The sequence below is a fragment of the Dryobates pubescens genome, chromosome 11 (genome assembly GCF_014839835.1).
Source record: "Dryobates pubescens isolate bDryPub1 chromosome 11, bDryPub1.pri, whole genome shotgun sequence".
Lineage (NCBI taxonomy): Eukaryota > Metazoa > Chordata > Aves > Piciformes > Picidae > Dryobates > Dryobates pubescens.
In genome coordinates this window covers 27,909,095-27,927,157 of record NC_071622.1, presented here as the reverse complement: position 1 = coordinate 27,927,157, position 18,063 = coordinate 27,909,095, and the positions used below count along the sequence as shown (strand labels likewise).

Below are 18,063 nucleotides of genomic sequence, written 5' to 3'. Positions count from 1 at the left end.
GTTTCCAAACAGCTCTGCTGGGTTACAGCCCCCCTGCCAACTCATGATTTTATCATATGTCTCATGATATGTGGCATTTTACTTAAACTTCTGCTCCGGGGGGATCATGAGAATCTCAGCTTTTCTTTAGTCCCTCCTCTCCATCTCCCTCTTTTTATTTTTTTCCCTCCTCCTCCTCCACCCCTCCTGGCCCGAGAAAGAAAAAAGAGGATGCTGTCCCACATAGTTACAGAAAATGCTGGAAAATATGAATGTTAAGGGCTGGAGGGGGAAAAAAAAGACCAACTGGTAGTCATATTTTTTTGGACTTTAACGTCAGTGATTTTAAGGCAGTTTCCTGATTGGAAAAGTGGAGAGTATGATTAATGGTTTCGGAGAGCCTGACTTTGGCAGATGAGGACCAGGACACGGTCAGAAAGCATCCGGCGCCTGCTCCTCTTACTGCCCGCTGGCAGGAGGGAAGGAGCAGGAAGCAGTAGCCATGGCCACATGAGCATAGTGGTGGTGCCAAAGAGGGGGCAGTGGTGTCGAAATCCAGCTCTCAGGGTCTCTCTTGCAGAAACCAGGATGGGCAACCTAATTCCAGGGTGCTGGGAGCGGTGCCGTTCCCTCTTCGGGCTCTGCAGTGGGGAATACCCTGTGGAATAGTAGCTCATCCTTCCCCACCCCCCAAAGACATGTCTGTGCAACTCAGCACAGGGTTTGGAGATACCTGGAGCATGTCTCCCCAGATACTGGAGCCACAGCGTGGTGTCCCTGTTGGGGAGTTTCTGTTTTTTAGAGATTTTGAGATTTGGCTTTTCAAAGGCTCAGCAGAGGCAGGTTGAGGCACATTTGCAGAGCAGCAGGCATCCAACACGCGCACCCTGTGCTGAACCCTTCGAAGAATCTGGGTCCTGCAGCTCCCTCCAGAAAAGCCAAGCCTTTGAAATCCCACGTGGCAAACGGGCGCTGCACCCAGGGCAGCCTTTCTGCTGAGGAGCAGCTTTGGTGCCCACGCACTGTTGGCAGCGGGGGAGGCTGGGGCCGAGGTTTGAGCAGGACCGGAGATCTCACCTGCTCAGCCAGGTCTTCCTGGAGAACCCCCCGCAGCTACCATCGCAGCCCCATTGAGCCGCTCACTTGCTTTGATTTCAGCTTCAAAGGAGAGCTGGCAAATAATGGAGGTTTCAGTTCAGTGGCTGACTCCAAAAAAAATTGGGGTTAGAAGGCTGGCTAGGAGAGAGTGGGGGGAAATGCAGCTTCGGTTCACGTGTATCAGAAACTTCTTAGGGAAGCAAAAGCCCAAAGTTTGGGGTTGGGTCGGCCTGGAGTACTGCATTCGATGCAAATGGAGGATCCTGATTTTGGTGTCAACTCATTTTAACTTCTCTGAAAGAGAAGCCTCTTCCTCCTTGGGTAAATGATGGTTTCAACTTGAAAAATTAACAGTTTGATTTGGCAAGGCTCACAGTGAAGTATTTTGACGTTTGGAGAAATACTGCAACCCTTACTCCAGTCAGATCCTGTTTGCTCCACTCCAACCAATTCATCAAATAGCTTTTGGTCCTTCTAAACGCCAGCCTTTGCAGATTAAATTGTTACTCCTAGCCCCAAAAAATGTCTTCCAGCTGTTTCTGAGCTGTAGTGACTGCAGCCTCGTCTTGCTGGCTTCTAGGTACAATCCGAACTGTTGACTGTAGGGTTTAAAGCGGTGCATTTCTCACTTTACCTGTGCAGTTGCCTTGCAGTTGGTGTAGCATTTGACATCACTTCAGGGTTGAGTCCAGAGCTTGTAGGGAAGAGCTTTTCAAGAGAAGGCCTTGCTTCTGAGGGGCCCACTGACCTCTTTAAGCCACCAAGACCAGCCTTACAAGGCTGCCCAGGTCAGTGCTGAAATGCCCATCCCTGGAAGGATTGAAAAGCTGTGGAGATGTGGTGCTGAGGGACATAGTTTAGTGGTGACCTCGCAGTGCCGGGTTCACGTTTGGGCTTGACGATCTTAAAAGGTCTTTTGCAACCTGAACAGTTCCATGATTCTATGATTTTGAGCAGAAAGTTGCAAAAGGTAGTGTGGGATGATGGCACTTCTTTCCTGTAAGCCTCCTTTTCAGCCAGGGGACACAGAGCTCTGGGTTCTCCTAACTGATCTGTTGATGATGCTCATTAACTGCCAAACAATTGTGAAGTGTTTTGAGCTTCTTTGGAAATGGGGGGTGGGGGAGAAGTAATTTTTTGACTGTAGCAGTTGGCAGTTTGACCTGCCAAGAAGGTTTGAAATGGTAAATAATCCCTGCTCGTTCTTTATCACTCTTAGGAGATCTCCAGCAACGAGTCAGCCGCCTGTCTCCAGAGTCAACCTGCAAGGTATGTGTGTGACTTCAGTAATCACCTGCAAGGTCAAGTGCAGACAGCTCTTGTTGCACATCATTTTACTAACAGCTGCTTCTCTTCCCCCTCCCCCAGTGCAATTCCGGGCTTGGGTTGCTTCTTCTGAGTTACTCGTGCAAAACCAGCCACAAGAGAAGCATCAGAGCCAGAATGTTGTTATTTGAGTAGTTTGGGGTTTGGGTTTATCCTTGTATGTCAGCGTAGAAGATGAACATGATTTTGGTTTGATAGTCATGGCCACAGTGACTGAGTCCCTAGTGCTGCACAGGCCTGGACAAGCCCCAGCCTACAAGCCTTGAACAGGCTCAGACACAGCTGGATGGGGGTTTTATCCTGTTTATTTCGGTTTGTTTCCATGTGATCCCTGTCAAAATTACAATCTCTAAAACCTTCCTCAGGTGAAACTTCCTCTGCCTCGATGAGGCTGCCCTGGAACAGCATTTCTGTGTTTTCTTGTTTGCTCATGGTCTTTTGAAATGCACATTTGGCAATCGAACGAGAGCAGAAGTCAGCGAGTGTGTCTCATTGCATCTCCTTTCCTGCCTGCTCCCCCACTCCTGTCCCTCACTCACCTTGCTGTCACCCCACTGTGAGGTCAGAGACCACAGCAAACAAAAAGAGTTTTGACTATAATCAGAGGAGAATAACCCTGAGCAAAGCCTCGGGGCTTGCGCTAGAGTCTGGGCAGTGAGGGACCTTTGAGAGTGCAAAAGCACGGTGGGGAGTGCAGCAAGCAGTGGTGGGGAGTAGCTGTGGTGGGAGAAGGGAGCTGTTAGAGTAGGGTGAAGCACTACAGGAGGGAACAGAGGCAGCCTGCTCTGTAGTTAGGACAAGTGAGGAAAAGGAGGCCAAGGGGAGACCTTCTTGCCCTCTACAGCTCCATGGAAGGAGGCTGGAGCCAGGTGGGGGTGAATCTCTTCTCCCAAGGAACAAGTGATAGAATGAGATGAAAAGGCCTCAAGTTGCACCAGGAGGGGTTTGGGTTGAACACTTAAAGTAACTTCTTCACTGAAAGGCCTCTCAGATGCTGGAACAGGCTTCCCAGGGAACAAGCTCCCTGTCCCCGGAGGTGTTTAAAAGAGGCAGAGACATGGTGCTGAGGGACATGGTTTAGCAACACAATTGGTAAAGTTAGATAATGGTTGGTCTCAGTGATCTTGCAAGTCTTTTTTAACCAAAACATTTCTAGGATTTTATGATTCTAAGTTTATTTTTACACCTGGGTTTAGCCATGCGGTGCCGAAGGCTTGTGGGACCCCTTTCAGGAACAGAGCTGGCCCTGCTTGCGCTAAATTAAAGGTTCCTCCCTCAGAGAGGGAGATAAGATTTGGAGGAGTGCCCATTTGTAAGGTTTAATTGCAGCCTTTCCAATCATTATGTGCTAGGAGGGACTATTAAAGCTTAATTTTTATAGTGTGTGAAGGCTGGATAACCAACTATCACTTCCTTTCACACTGTGCATTATTTACTGTCTGGGGACAGGGACAGTCCTGGAGGCTTCCAGATTTGGTTCCTCAGACCTTGTTAAGAGGATGTGGAAACCTCTGATGCAGAAAGAAAATTGGACATCATGATCTTCAGCTCCCTTCTCCTTCCCTCCCTCTCTGTGAGCAGCGTTGAGTCAGGGCCAGCAGGAGTGCAACACATAACCTGATGTAAAAATCCGTCCTAGCAAGACGTTCATTTTGTGGCCCGGGCTGGAAAAAATCATGGAAAATTTCCTAAGCTTTCCATAGATCTGTTTATGTAAGCTCCAGAAGTTACAAACGAGGAGAGAAATCCCTTCCAGGAATTTTCAGGTTAATTTGCTTGACACTTTCTGTGAAAAGCCTGGCTTGCAACTACTGAGCACCGTGGATGTTTTTCTACAGCATTTCCAGCATGAGCTGGAGTACTTAGAGATGCTTAGGGTACCTGTGCAGTCATCAAATCACAGACTGGTGTGGGCTGCAAGGGACCTTTAAAGGTCCATCTAGTCCAACCCCCCTGCAGTTAGCAGGGACAGCTGCAACTAGAGCAGGTTGCTCAGAGCTCCAAACAACCTGACCTGCAATGGTTCCAGGGACAGGGCATATCCTACCTCTCTGGGAAACCTGGGCCAGGCTCTCACTATCCTCAGTGTCAAGCATTTCTTCTTCTCTCCAATCTGAATCTCCCTCTTTTAGTTCAAACCAGGACTCCTTGTCCTGTCACAAGGGGCCCTGCTCAAAAGTCTGTCCCCAGCTTTCCTTATGACCCCTTGAAACATTGAAAAGCCACCAGAAGGTCTCCCTGGAGCCTTCACTTCTCCAGGTTCAACAACCCCAACTCTCTCATCCTGGTCTTAAAGCAGAGGGCTTCCAGTCCTTCCATCATTGCTGTGACCTCCTCTGGCTGCTCTCCAACAGGTCCATGTCTCTGCTGTGCTGAGGACTCCAGAGCTGGCCCCAGCACTGCAGGTGAGGTCTCAGCAGAGTAGAGGGGCAGAATCCCCTCCCTGGCCCCTGCTGCCCATGTGGCTGTGGATCAGCCCAGGACAGGGCTGGCTCTGGGCTGGCAGCACTCAATGCTGGCTCACGTCCAGCTTTTCATCCACCAGCATCCCAAGTCCTTCTCAGGGCTGCTCTCCAGCTCTTCATCCCTCTGCCTGTGTTTAGCTAACCCCAGCTTCTAATGCTTGAATACATGAAAATTTCAGCTTCCTTTTTGACACAGATAATTACAGAGCAGCAAAGTTGAAGAAGAGAAAGCAACCAAGACGAGTCCAACTTCTGGCATCTCTACCCTTGTGATCCTGACTCACAGCTCCTAATGTTTCACTTCTAGTGATTGTATGTAGATAAATGAAGAGATCTAAAATTAATGAGATTGACATCTTACCTGTTCTGCGAAAAAGGAAACTGGCCAAATGTGGAAATGAGCCCTGCCAGATGCATTTTCAGTATAGAATCATAGAGTCACAGAATCATTTTGGTTGGAAGAGGCCTCCTAGATCGAGTCCAACCATTAACCCACCACTGCCAGCTCACCACTAAACCATGTCCCTCAGCACCACATCTGCATGGCTTTGAAACCTCTCCAGGGATGGGGACTCCACCACTGCCCTGGGCAGCCTGGGCCAACCTGTGACAACCCTTTTGGGGAAGAAATTGTTCCTCTCGTCCAACCTAAACTTCCCCATGGGGAATCTTGAGGCTGTTTCCTATCACTTGCTCCTTGGGAGAAAAGACCAACCCCCACCTGGCTCCAGCCTTCTCTCAGGGAGTTGTAGAGAGCCAGAAGGTCTCCCCTCAGCCTCCTTTTCTCCAGGCTTGACAATCCTAGTTCAGCTACTGCTCACCAGACCTGTTCTCCAGACCCTTCAGCAGTTTCATTGCCATTCTCTGGGCCCACTCTAGCACCTCGATGTCCTTCTTGGAGTGAGGGGTCCAAAACTGCACTTGGTATACAAAGTGTGGCCTCACCATGCTGAGAGGAGGGAGACAGTCCTTGCCCTAGTCAGTGCAGAGGTAAAGTCTCTTCCCTTTACTTTCTAAGGAAGTTTCCATTTAAAAGCAGTGACAACAAGGATTTTCAGGGGATTTTTCCTTCCAGTCTTTGCAGGGTTTTCTTTCCCCTTGGTGATTTCTAATTTGGAAATTCTGAAAGGAAGGAGAGATTTTTCCTCTCAGAACACACTTGTGTGCCAACAGCTCCTGTGCCTCTGAAAGGCCACAGAGTGTTTTTCCTGAAAGTTTTGGAGAAGGAAACAGTGATGTTTTGATTGGGACTGGGCTGTGCTACATCCCTCTAGATAAAAGAATGCGTTTGGGAATGAAATGTGTTTGTGTTCCCTAGGTGGGTTCGTCGGCAAAGCGTGGAATTTCGTGTCACACATTGATTCATGCATTTACCACAGTCAACAGGAGCACCTTCACTGTGTCTCCTTTCAGTTGGCCATGAGGGGAGTGATTTATATCCTGTTATGAAAAGTAGAGGATTGGGGGTTTAAAGGGAACTGGCAAACGTTAATGAAATCAGCCTGGAGGGAGACAAACTGCACTCAGCATTTGCTCTGGAAGTCAGACCTGCCAGCTGTTTACTCCAGCTGGGAATTACAGGATTTGTCAGTTGGTTTAAACTGAGAGGAGCCAAATCTGCTGCTTGTGTCCTCCCAAGATGTTGCATCACCAAGGACATGGAATCACAGAATCCCAGCATGGTGGGGGTTGGAAGTGACCTCTGAAAATCATCCAGTCCAAATCCCCCTGCTGAAGCAGGGGCACCCACAGCAGCTTGCCCAGCATCACAGTGGCCAGCTGGGTTTGGAAGCTCTCCAGACAAGGAGACTCCACAGCCTCTCTGAGCAGCCTGCTCCAGTGCTCCAGCACCTTCACGTCAAAGAAATTTCTCCTCCTGCTTAGAGAGAACCTCCTGGGTTCCACTTTGTGCCCATTGCCCATTGTCCTGTCCCTGGGCACCACTGAGAAGAATCTGTCCCCATCCTTTTGCCCCACACAGGTCTTTTATCTCTTGCTGAGCATTGATGAGATGCCCTCTCAGGCTGCTCTTCTGCAGGCTCATCAGTCTCTCAGCCTTTCCTCCTCACAGAGATGCTCTGGGCCCCTCAGCATCCTTGTAGCCCACACTGGCCTCTCTCCAGTAGTTTCCTGTCTCTCTTGAACTGCGGGACCCAGCACTCCAGATGTGGCCTCTCTAGAGCAGTGTAGAGGGGCAGGAGAACCTCCCTTGACCTGCTGGTTCCAAGCACCCATGAGGAGACCACAAAGGCCCATTGCTGGCTCATGGGGAACTTGTCCACCAGCACTCCCAGGTCCTTGTCTGCAGAGCCTGTGGTGAAATGCTTGAGCTGTGTGGAAATCATGAAATTCTTTTTTTGCTTTTATGTTCCTGAAAGAGTGAGAAATTGTGGGCAGCATTTTGTGGGACAAAGTGCTCTCAAAGCTCATAATGTTGTCTCTGTGAGATTCAGAGCTTTCTTAACCTTCTAACCAGGTCCATAAAAGGAAGAGGAACATGTATTGAACATCCTGTGTTTTGTCCTTGGTATCAGCTTAAGTAAATCTGGCAGGTTTTTCCTGTTATTTGGTTATAAGAGCAGATCACAGGAACGAACAGAATGGCTTTTATGAATTAGCTGAGAAACCGTAACATGGAAATGAGAAGCCATAGCAGACCGTGCGTAAACCTTAACGAGCTGGGAATACTCCAGACCAGAAGGTTCCAAAGCAGGAGGGCCAGGGTGATTGAGGGGTGCTACCTAACTGCCTTCTATAGATTGCCATGATACAGGGACACTGTCACACAAGTGCCTCTGATGTTTCTTTGTGTGTGTGCTTTGTTTTGTTGGGGTTTTTGATCTGGGTTTGGTTTGGTTTGGTTTTCAGGGCAAAACAGAGCCTCTGTCACAGCTATTTTCATTGACCCTTTTGCTACCTTGGGCTTAGCGAATCCATCAGCACCTTACCTTCTCCATTCAGCTCTGCCCTCCTCTGCCATCACTCGAAGGTCTGTATTCTTACCCAATTAATTCAATTCATAAAGTCTTTAACCAGCGACAAGCCTGGCGGTTCCTGCTTAGTCTCGTTCCTTCCACCACATTTATTTACTTTACTAATCCCCTCTGAATTAAATCATCTCTCTCTGGCTGCCACATTCAGTCAAAGCCTCTCATTCTTCCACCCATTTTGGTGCAACCTTTTCCCCATCTGTTTTGTTTCCTTTGTATTTTTCCCAGGACTTTTTAATCTTTTATCACATTCTTCCTCTCGGCACAGAAGCAGTGCTGTTTGTTAGATTCTGCATAGCAAGGCTTGTCCCTCACTGCTTGGCAGTGGTTGTGTACCTGGTCCTCATGTTTTTTTCTGGATGAGCACAGCCTCTTTTTGTGCCATCACCTTTCCCATGTATGTGTGAAAGCCTGGGTGTTACCTGTGGGCCATGCGGGACCTGAACCCCCAGCTTCCATCACGGAGTTTGCAGAGAAAGCACTGCAGCAGTCACACAGTCCCAGCATGGTGGGGGTTGGAGGGGACCTCTGGAGACCATTCAGTCCAACCCCAGTGCTAAAGCAGGGGCACCCCCCAGCAGCTTCCCCAGGATCACAATGGCCAGGCAGTTTTGGAAGTTCTCCAGAGAAGGAGACTCCACAACCTCTCTGGGCAGCCTGCTCCAGGGCTCCAGCACCCTCACACCAAAGAAGTTTCTCCTCCTGTTCAGATGGAACCTTTGGGGTTCCTTTTTGTGCCCATTTCCCCTTGTCTTGTCCCTGGGCGAGGACAAGAATCTGGCCCCATCCTCTTGCCCCCACAGGTCCTTTAGCTCTTGCTGAACATTGAGCAGATCCCTTCTCAGGCTGCTCTTCTGCAGGTTCAACAGCCCCAGGTCTCTCAGTCTTTCTTCCACACAGAGGTGCTCCAGGCCCCTCCACATCTTTGTAGCCTCCACTGAACTTTCTCCAGTAGTTTCCAGTCTCCACTGAACTGTGCTCCAGCTGTGGCCTCACTAGGGCAGAGTAGAGGGGGAGGAGAACCTCCCTGGACCTGCTGGCTTCACTCTTCTTCATGCACTCCCAGATACCATTGGCCTTCTTGGCCACAAGGGCACATTGCTGGGATTATGGTTATAGTTGTGACACAACGTGGAGCAAGAAGCCTGTTTAGATGAACAGGGGGACAGGAGAGAGGTGGCACATTTCTGCCAGAAGGTTGGTACCCAGATGGACAGTATTTTTCCATACTGGTTCATTTGAGAGTCTGCTGCCTTTAACTGTCCCTGGTGGCTGAGAGGAGCTGAGCATGGTGTTAAGGGTCAGACAGTGTTGTGCTGCAGCTGTGAGAGGTTTGCAGAAACCTATCTGAAGAGCGGGCCCCTTGGATACTTCCAGCACTGAGCAATTACATCCTGTCCCTACCCAGGAGGACCTACCTAGCTGTGGAACACAGCTGATCTGCTTTGCAACCCGAGGCTTTGGGTGGGGGGAGAGAGGGGTGCAGAGTGTTGGGATATGTCCCACAGCAGCTTTTGAGGGCTGATGGGATTCAAGCTGTGTTGAGATTGCTCTCTGGGGATGGGAGTGAAAAGTTGGTGTTTTTCTTGCTTGTGCCTTAGCCTCTGCTTTCCTGTCCATCTGCACGTTTGCCTGCACTTCTCACATGCCTTTACACGAACTCAGCCCTTGGACTCTTTCATTTCTTATGTGGGTGTAAGATGTACGCAGCCCGGTGCACGAACAGTTGGATGAAGCATAAACAAAAGGCTGGCTGATGCTGCTGCTTGTGCTAAGGAGAGCTTTTGGTAGGAGTTAACAAGCCCTCCAACTCCACAAATATCTGTGAATCCCAAGTAATTAGGATGGAGCTTGCACCGTGCTGCTGCTGCTTCTTGACGTCTGGAGAATGGCTCTGGGCATGTATAAAACAGAGGATTCACTTTGAAGCTCTGGGTCTGCTGTGAGTTTGGCTGAAGGTCTTTTGGTTTGGAGACAGAATGTACATGCCAAGTAGACATGGTGGTTTGGGCTTGTAATGAATGTGAAAGAGGAGCTGTGTGGTACCAGGCAGCTGAGGTCTCAGCTAGCTGGTTGTGCACAGTGAATTCAGCCATGCTGGAGACTCACCTGGAGATGTTATTAGCTATAAATGAGATTTTTAAAGCATGCTGTAATCATAGGATCACAGACTGGTTTGGGTTGGAAGGGACCTTAAAGATCATCTAGTTCTACCCCCTGACATGGTCAGGGAAACCTCCTGCTAGACCAGGGTGCTCAAGGCCTCATCCAACTATTCAACACTTCCAGGCTTGGAGCTTCCACAGCTCTGGGCAACCTGTTCCAGTGCCTCATTGCCCTCATGGGGAAGAATTTATTCCTGATGTCTGATCTAAATCCAGTTTCTTCTAGTTTGAAGCCATCATCCTTTGTCCTGTCACTCCCTCCCTTTGTTACAACTCCCTCTCCAGGTCTCCTGCAGCTGCCTTGAAATCCTGGAAGGGTCCTCTAAGGTCTCCCCAGAGCCTTCTATTCTCCAGGCTGAACAACCCCAGCTCTCTCAGTCTGTCTTCATAGGGGAGGTGCTCCAGCCCTCTGATCATCTTTATGGCCTTCTCTGACCCTGCTCCAACCGTTCCATGTCCTTCTTCTGTGAAGGACTCCAGAGATGACCCCAGCGCTGCAGGTGGGGTCTCAGCAGAGTGCAGCAGAGGGGCAGAATCCTCTCCCTGCCCCTGCTTCCCATGCTGCTGGGGATCAGCCAGGGCACAGCTGGCTCTGGTCTGGCAGTGCTTGGTGCTGGCTCATGTCCAGCTTTTCACCCAGCAGCACCCCAAGTCCTCCTCAGGGCTGCTTTCTATCCATTCTTCACCTAACCTTTATGTGTGCTTGGGATTGCCCCAACCAGATGCAGGACCTTGGCTTTGTTGAACTTTGTGAGGCTGGTACTGGCCCACCTCTCCAGCCTGTCCAGATCCCTCTGTTGGATCCCTTCCCTCCAGCGTGTCAACAACACCACACAGCTTGGTATCATCAGGAAAGCTGCCGAGGGTGCCTTGATCCCAGTGCCCATGTCGCCAGAGCAGATCATTTAGAAGCTACACAAAGCTGTGGAAGAAACCAGCTTGATGTCAGCTCAGTGACACCATTAAGTAGAACTGAGCCTGTTGAATAGACCTGCTGGAGCAGGTCTAGAGAAGGATCAGAGGGCTGGAGCACCTCTGCTATGAGAATAGGCTGAGAGAGTTTGGGTTATTCATCCTGGAGAAGAGAAGGTTCTGGGGAGACCTTAGCACTGCATTTCAATATCTGAGGGGGACCACCAGCAATGCTTGGGAGGGACTGTTTAGAAAGGCTTGTAGTGGTAGGGTGAGGGGCAATGGTTTGAAACTGAACCAGGGGAGATTTAGGCTGGACATCAGGAGAAAGTTCTTTGCAGTGAGAATGGTGAAACCCTGGAATATGTTTCCCAGGGATGTGGGCAAATGCAGAGACATTGAAGATCAGACTTGATGTGGCTGTGGGCACTGTGATCTAGTTGGAGGTGCCCCTGCTCACTGCAGAGGGATTGGACAAGATGACCTTCAAGGGTCCTTTCCAACCTGGTGCAATCTGTGAATGGTGAAGTGGTTCTTACTGCCTGGAGAAATGAAAAGTGTGGGTATAGGTTGGACATTAAGAACTATTTCTTTCCTGTAAGAGTGGTCAGGCATTGGGACAGGCTGCCCAGGGAGGTGGTGGAGTCACCATCCCTGGTGGTGTTCAAGAAATCTGTGAACATGGCACTTGGGAACATGGTTTAGTGGCCATGGTGGTGTTAGGTTGATGGTTGGACTCTATGATCTTAGAGGGCTTTTCCCACCCAAAGAATTCTATGATTCTATGATTCCATATCCTTTTTTCCCTGCTTTTATCACCCTGCCCAGCTTCCAGGTCAGTGTGTTGGCAGGATTTGTGAGTCATGGGCCTGCTGATAAAGAAGGGACATTTTCTCTCTTGGTGGCCAACCTCTAATGCTGCAGTTGCCATTAGGCAGCTGTCCTCAGCCTCATTTGTCCTGCAGGCACCAAGAGACTGTGTCCAGTTCTGGGCTCCTCAGTTTAGGAAAAATGTTGACTTGCTGGAATGTGTCCAGAGAAGGGCAACAAAGCTGGGGAGGAGTTTGGAGCACAAGCCCTATGAGGAGAGGCTGAGGGAGCTGGGGTTGCTTAGCTTGGAGAAGAGGAGGCTCAGGGAAGACCTTCTTGCTGTCTACAACTACCTGAAGGGAGGTTGTAGCCAGGTGGAGGTTTGGTCTCTTCTCCTGGGCGGCCAGCACCAGAACAAGAGGACACAGTCTCAAGCTGCACCAGGGGAGGTTTAAGCTGGATGTTAGGAAGAAATTCTTCACAGAAAGAGTTATTGGCTGTTGGAATGTGCTGCCCAGGGAGGTGGTGGAGTCACCATCACTGGAGGTGTTTAGGAAGAGACTGGATGGGGTGCTTGGTGCCATGATTTAGTTGATTAGATAGTGTTGGATGATAGGTTGGACTCGATGATCTCAGCGGACTCTTCCAACCTGGTTAATTCTACTTTAAGATCCCCTCAGCTCTATTCCCTAAGCCAAAATGAACTTTAAAAAAGTCACCTGGAGAAGAAGCAGCAGTAGCTGTCCCAAGCCCCAGCAGGGCTGGTCCTTGCTGCTTTTTTTTGGGGTAGTTCATTCCCTCAGCAGAGTCCGTTCCGTGTGTTGCGCCTGCCTGGGAACACACCCCCCCTGCAAGTTGGACTCATGCATCTTAGTAAGTATTTCAGTTATGCTATTGACGTCAATGCAGTCATTAAATAGATTGCAGGCCCTCCCATCAGCAAACCTGTGCCAAAGACCTAGAGGCAGACACATTTTAAAAGGAGAACATCAGGTTTTCTTTCAGCCTTTGGAGAGAATAAGGGGGGAACAAAAAAAATTTTCTTCTGGAGTCACAGAGCTTTGCAGCAAGGGGGGTGGGGTACTTTTTGTTGTTGCTGCTGCATTTTCTAAGGCTTCATTTTCTAAGTTTTCTCCCCTGGTAATTGCTGAGTTTTATTTAACACCCTTTTTTGTTCTCTTCCTGTGAGCATAAGCAACTCTAAAAGTGATTTCTTTTGCCGTGCTGAAAAGCAACACTCACTTGAGGTCCCCCCAGCCCCGGCTAGATTTATTTGTGTCTCAAGTAGCAGAAGGTATTCAGGCAAACCTGCTTAGCCTTTGACTCCAGAAATGCTGCCAGGATTGATTTCATGACATCTATATAAGAAAATAGCCTTCAGTTCTCCTCGTCAGGCTCTGAAGACACACAAGCTAATCACGGCTCCATAGCAACACAGGAAAACTGTTTTCCCCCTGCACCCCACCTGTGGATGTCACATGAAGATGCTACACATGCTGCTGCCATCAGGAGCCTGTCACTCCCCGGGGCCCAGCTGCCATCTGCGGTGGTGGGGAGGGCGGCCGCGGTGCCAGTGGGACTCCCCGCGTGCACTCACGCTGTCCTGCTGTGTTTCTGAGCTGGGCTGGGCTGGGCTCTCCTGGGCTGACCAAGACATCCATTCATTAGCCAAGGAGATGCCTCCCTCCTGGAGCTGCTGTCCTGCTCCTTGCTGAAGGCAGCTCTGCGTTGTGCAGTTCTCCTTGCCTGGAGTCAGGGATGGCTCTGGCTGGCAGACAGAAGCTCCGAAGGGACTGCAGGCTGAAAACCTAAGGATACGTGGCGATGGCATCCTCACCCAGGTGGAGCTGCACCTTTCCCTTGACAAGATAAGCAGGTATGTTGTAATGCACAGCAGCAGTGTGGTTTTGAAGAGCATTTGAGGAGCCAAGCCACTGCTTTATGTGCCGAGGTTGTCATTTCACTTGTGATACCACACTGCTCCATAGGATAAACCATTGAATCTTGCAAAGGTTATAGAATCATAGGATCATTTTGCTTGGGAAAGACCTTTAGGATGCTTTAAGGTCATCAAGTCCAACCAAATGTGGTGTCAAACCATGTCTCTCAGCCTCACATCTACACAGCTTTTCAATCCTTCCAGGGATGGGGACTCTACCACTGTGCTGGGCAGCCTGCTCCAGGACTTGACAAGCCTTTTGGGGAAGAAATTGTTCCTCATGTCCAACCTCAACCTCCCCTGATGCAGTTTGAGGCCATTTCCTCTAGCTTATCACTTATTCCTTGGGAAGAGTGACTGACCCCAACCTGGCTCCAGCTTCCTTTCAGGGAGCTGCAGAGAGCCAGAAGGTCTCCCTTCAGCCTCCTTTCTGTCCAAGCTGACCAACCCCACTTCCCTCAGCTGCAAAAGGTTATTAAAGAGCTTCCACCTGATGGCTCATTTCTTTCTGAGTGATCCAGACAACTACAAACCCAACGTGGCAATGAGGATATCTTGGTGGTGGCATGCTCTCATCATGTCCCTGTATTCACTTTGCTCTTCAAGCCCAGGTCAAGCCCTCAGAGCTCCATATTGCTTTAGTCAGCTCCCACTCAGCCTGGGTTGCTTAAGGCCTTTGTGAGGACAATGAGACTTTGCAGTTGCTAATATCAGAGTTGATAAAATCTGTGTTTCTTTTGTTTCCTGCATAGAATGATATTAGTGGCTGTGGGTGAGGTTTAGACATCTTAGTCTTCAGTGCACTGAATCAGTTCCAGATGAGCTTGAGAAATGTGTGCTTGATCTGAGGAAAAAGAAGAAGAACAGAAAAAACAACCAAAAAACAACCAAAAGAACCCCACCCACCCAAACCAAACTTCTGGCAGGCTGAGCTACTTTTTTTGTTAGGTCATGGGCCACAGTTTGTGCATGCCTTAGTGATGAGTATGGTTCTTCATTGTCCCACTTATTTGAACCCCTTCAGCTTCCATGTCATCAACATTTTCCAGCCAGTGGGAACTGGAAGAGACTCCTGAAAGCACCCATCAGCTCAGCCCTGCAGCAGCTATAGATAAGTTTCTCCTTCCTCCCCCGAGGATGAGCTCACTGCTGCAGCATTGTGTCCTGGACACAGCTGGCCATGGGAGTGTGAGATGCTGCATCCGAGGATCTGTGTGCACACTCTCCCAGGAAAATGCCCTGCACAGCTCCCAGAACCTTCAGCCTGTCCTCACAGAGCTCCCAAAGCCATCAACCTGTCCTCAGGCAGATCCCAGTCCTCAGGCAGCCCCAATGGTCCAATTTTTTTTCCCTCTGTAGGATCTGATTCCCAAGTGTAAGTTGCTTTCTTGCTGTGTTTCCCAAAGTGTTTCTGACTCTGGGTGTTGAACACAAGAAGTTCCATCTAAACATGACAATGTTGAGGAGGAACTTGTTTAATTTAAGGGTGATGGAGCTATGGAAGGGGCTGCCCAGAGAGGTGCTGGAGTCTCCATCTCTGGAGACATTCAAAACCCCTCTGGATGTGTTCTTGTGTGCCCTTCTCTAGGTGACCCTGCCTTGGCAGGGGGGTTAGACTGGCTCATCTCCAGAGGTCCCTTCCAATCCCTACCATTCTGTGATTCTGTGTTGACTGTCAGCAGCCAAATCCTTCTGTGTGTCACTGGGCAGGAATTCCCCTTGACTGTTCTGTATTTGTAAGTCTTGGTGGGAGCTCTGATTCAGATTTGTGGGAGCATATAGAGAAGTTCAAGCACTGGCCTTGATGAATTTGAGTTCACCTGTTGTCCTCTGCAGAGCTGACATTTTGCCCACCAAAGTTCACCCTACAATTCTAGGCTATCAGTTGTAGATTAAAACTTGAAGAGCTTCTAAAATTGGTCTGTAAGCCAGGTGGAATTAAAAGAGGGAGCAAAGAATTGCCAGAGCACTTTTCCCTCCATTCATCTATGGAATTGCAGCCCTCTGGGATACAGCTTGGACCCACCAGTTCCCAAATGGTGATTCTAAACTGAACAATGAATGTGTTGATTGTCTTTAATGTTTAAACCACCCAGAAATGTTAATGGTTGGATTTGATGATCTTAAAGGTCTTTTCCAGCTGAAATGATTCTATGATTTGATGGTTCTGTAAATCCATGAAACTCTTTGGGTTCATTATCACAACCTGTGAGGTTCTGGACCATGTCCAGAGAAGAGCAGCAAAGCTGGTGAAGGGACTGGAGAAGAGGTCTGGTGAGGAGCAGCTGAGGGAACTGGGGTTGTTCAGCCTGGAGAAAGGGAGGCTGAGGGGAGACTTCATCGCTTTCTGCAACTCCCTAAAAGGAGGCTGGAGTGAGGTGGGGCTTGGTCTCTTCTCTGTCGTATCAGGTGATAGAATGAGAGGAAAGGGCCTGAAATAGGGCCAGGGGAGGTTTAAGTTGGACATGAGGAGCAATGTCTTTGCTGCAAGAGTGGTCAGGCATTGGGACAGGCTGCCCAGGGAAGTGGTGGAGTCACCATCCCTGGAGCTGTTCAAGAAACCTGTGGACATGGCACTTTGGACATGGTTTGATGGCCATGGTGGTGTTGGGTTGATGGTTGGACTCGGTGATCTTAGAGGTTTTTCCAGCTGAAACAATTCTATGACTCTATGATCTTGTCATCTCCTGGTGGACTTGAAAAAAGTGCCTGTAGTGAAGTTTGGTGTGCTTGCTGCTGTCAGCACAGCACCACTGAGTAACTGCTGGAGAGTGTGATGCTAATAGATAATTAAACCTTTTATTGTCATCTTGTGTTCTCTACAAGAAGAGGCTGCACACAAGAGTCCTGAGTGCTGGATCATTGTGAGAGTTTGGTGAAAGAGAGTCTTTGTTAAATATTTCTGTTTGTAATACGTGAGGACAGACCTTGTTCTCTACAACTCCCTGAAAAGAGGTTGGAGCCAGGTGGGGGTTGGTCTCCTCCCAAGGGACAAGTGACAGGATGAGAGGAAATGGCCTCAAGTTGCACCATGGGAGGTTTAGGTAGAACATGAAAAGAAACTTCTTCGCTTGAAGGGCTCTCAAAGACTGGAGCAGGCTGCCCAGGAAGGCGATGGGATGCCCATCCCTGCAGGTGTATAAAAGAGGCAGAGATGCAGTGCTGAGGGACACGGTTTAGCACCAGACTTGGTAGAGTTAGAGAACGGCTGGACTCAGTGATCTTAAAGGTCTTTTTCAACCAAATCTCTGATTGATTGACTTTGTTGTGTGCTCAGGCACTTCATAATTTTAGGAATTCAGAATGGAAAAAAACAACCTCAGAACTCTTCCAGACTCTAGCAGGGTGTTGATAGGACAGTGAGTATCTTTCGATTTCATGTCCAGCCCTGTGCACATCAAAGGCCAGTGACAAACAGCCTTTGGTCAGCCAGCAGAGGAGCATGGCCTGACCTGAGGTTAGATGCTGTGGTTTGCTGTTTGCTAAGAGCTGCTCAGTGGCTGTTACTCAGCACTAGATGCTTTGACTTCATTTTAAGAGCTACACTTCCTGAGGTAGACACTTCGGTCTAAATGTCCTGCTGTCATAGAGACACCTTCCCAAGGGGACATGGAACACCTCTGCATATGAAAACTCCTCTAGTACATCTCCACACTCTTAAAAACCTTTCTGAAATAGTTTTGGGGTTTTTGTTTGTTTGTGGTTTTGGTTTTTTTTTCGCATTGCACCAGAAAGGCTCCAGGTCACAGGGATTCAGAGCTTTGGGTCCAGCTTGCCAGGCCTCTCCAGGCATGTTCCAGATGTCCCCAAGTTTTTATATCAAAGGGGTTGAATCCAGTCAAGCCTTTGATGGTGCAAACATGTCTTGAGGGAGGTTTGACAAGCTTAGCACTTCAGACCAGGGTGATTCTAAAATGTCACATGTGAAAAGTGAGGCATTTTCCCTTAAATACCATCTATGAGGGTGACCAAAGCAGGGCATGGTTGGAGCAATTGCTGTGTTTTCCAGAAAACCAGCATATTCTGAGAACTGGAAAAGCCAGCCTGTCCTCCTGCTCCCTTCCCTCCCTCCCTGACTCTTTCTCTCTCCCAGTTTTATGAGGAGTGACCTGAAATTGTGGCCATGCTCTTACAGAATCCCAGAATCCCAGCATGGTGGGATTTGGAAAGGACTTCTGGAGGTTATCCAGTCCAAGCCCACTGCAAAAGCAGAGGCACCCACAGCAGCTTGCCCAGGATCACAATGCCTAGGGGGCTTTGGAAGCTCTCCAGACAAGGAGACTCCGCAACCTCTCTGGGCAGCCTGCTCCGGGGCTCCAACACCCTCACACCAAAGTTTCTCCTCCTGTTCAGATGGAATCTTCTGGGTTCCACTTTGT

At 49.2% G+C, this 18,063-nt stretch overlaps 1 protein-coding gene across 6 annotated transcripts in view; it reads left to right on the top strand.

Annotated features, from left to right (window-relative positions):
- Positions 1 to 18,063, top strand: part of PDE4B (phosphodiesterase 4B) — a 288,183-nt gene that overhangs the window by 200,456 nt on the left and 69,664 nt on the right. For 5 of the 6 annotated variants that reach the window (XM_054165475.1, XM_054165477.1, XM_054165476.1 and 2 more), the window contains one exon: positions 2,297 to 2,346. The exons of the other annotated variant lie outside the window; for it this stretch is intronic. In XM_054165475.1, the coding sequence (XP_054021450.1) occupies positions 2,297 to 2,346 (50 nt within the window). The remainder of the gene's footprint in view (positions 1 to 2,296; positions 2,347 to 18,063) is intronic. 6 annotated transcript variants of the gene reach the window in all.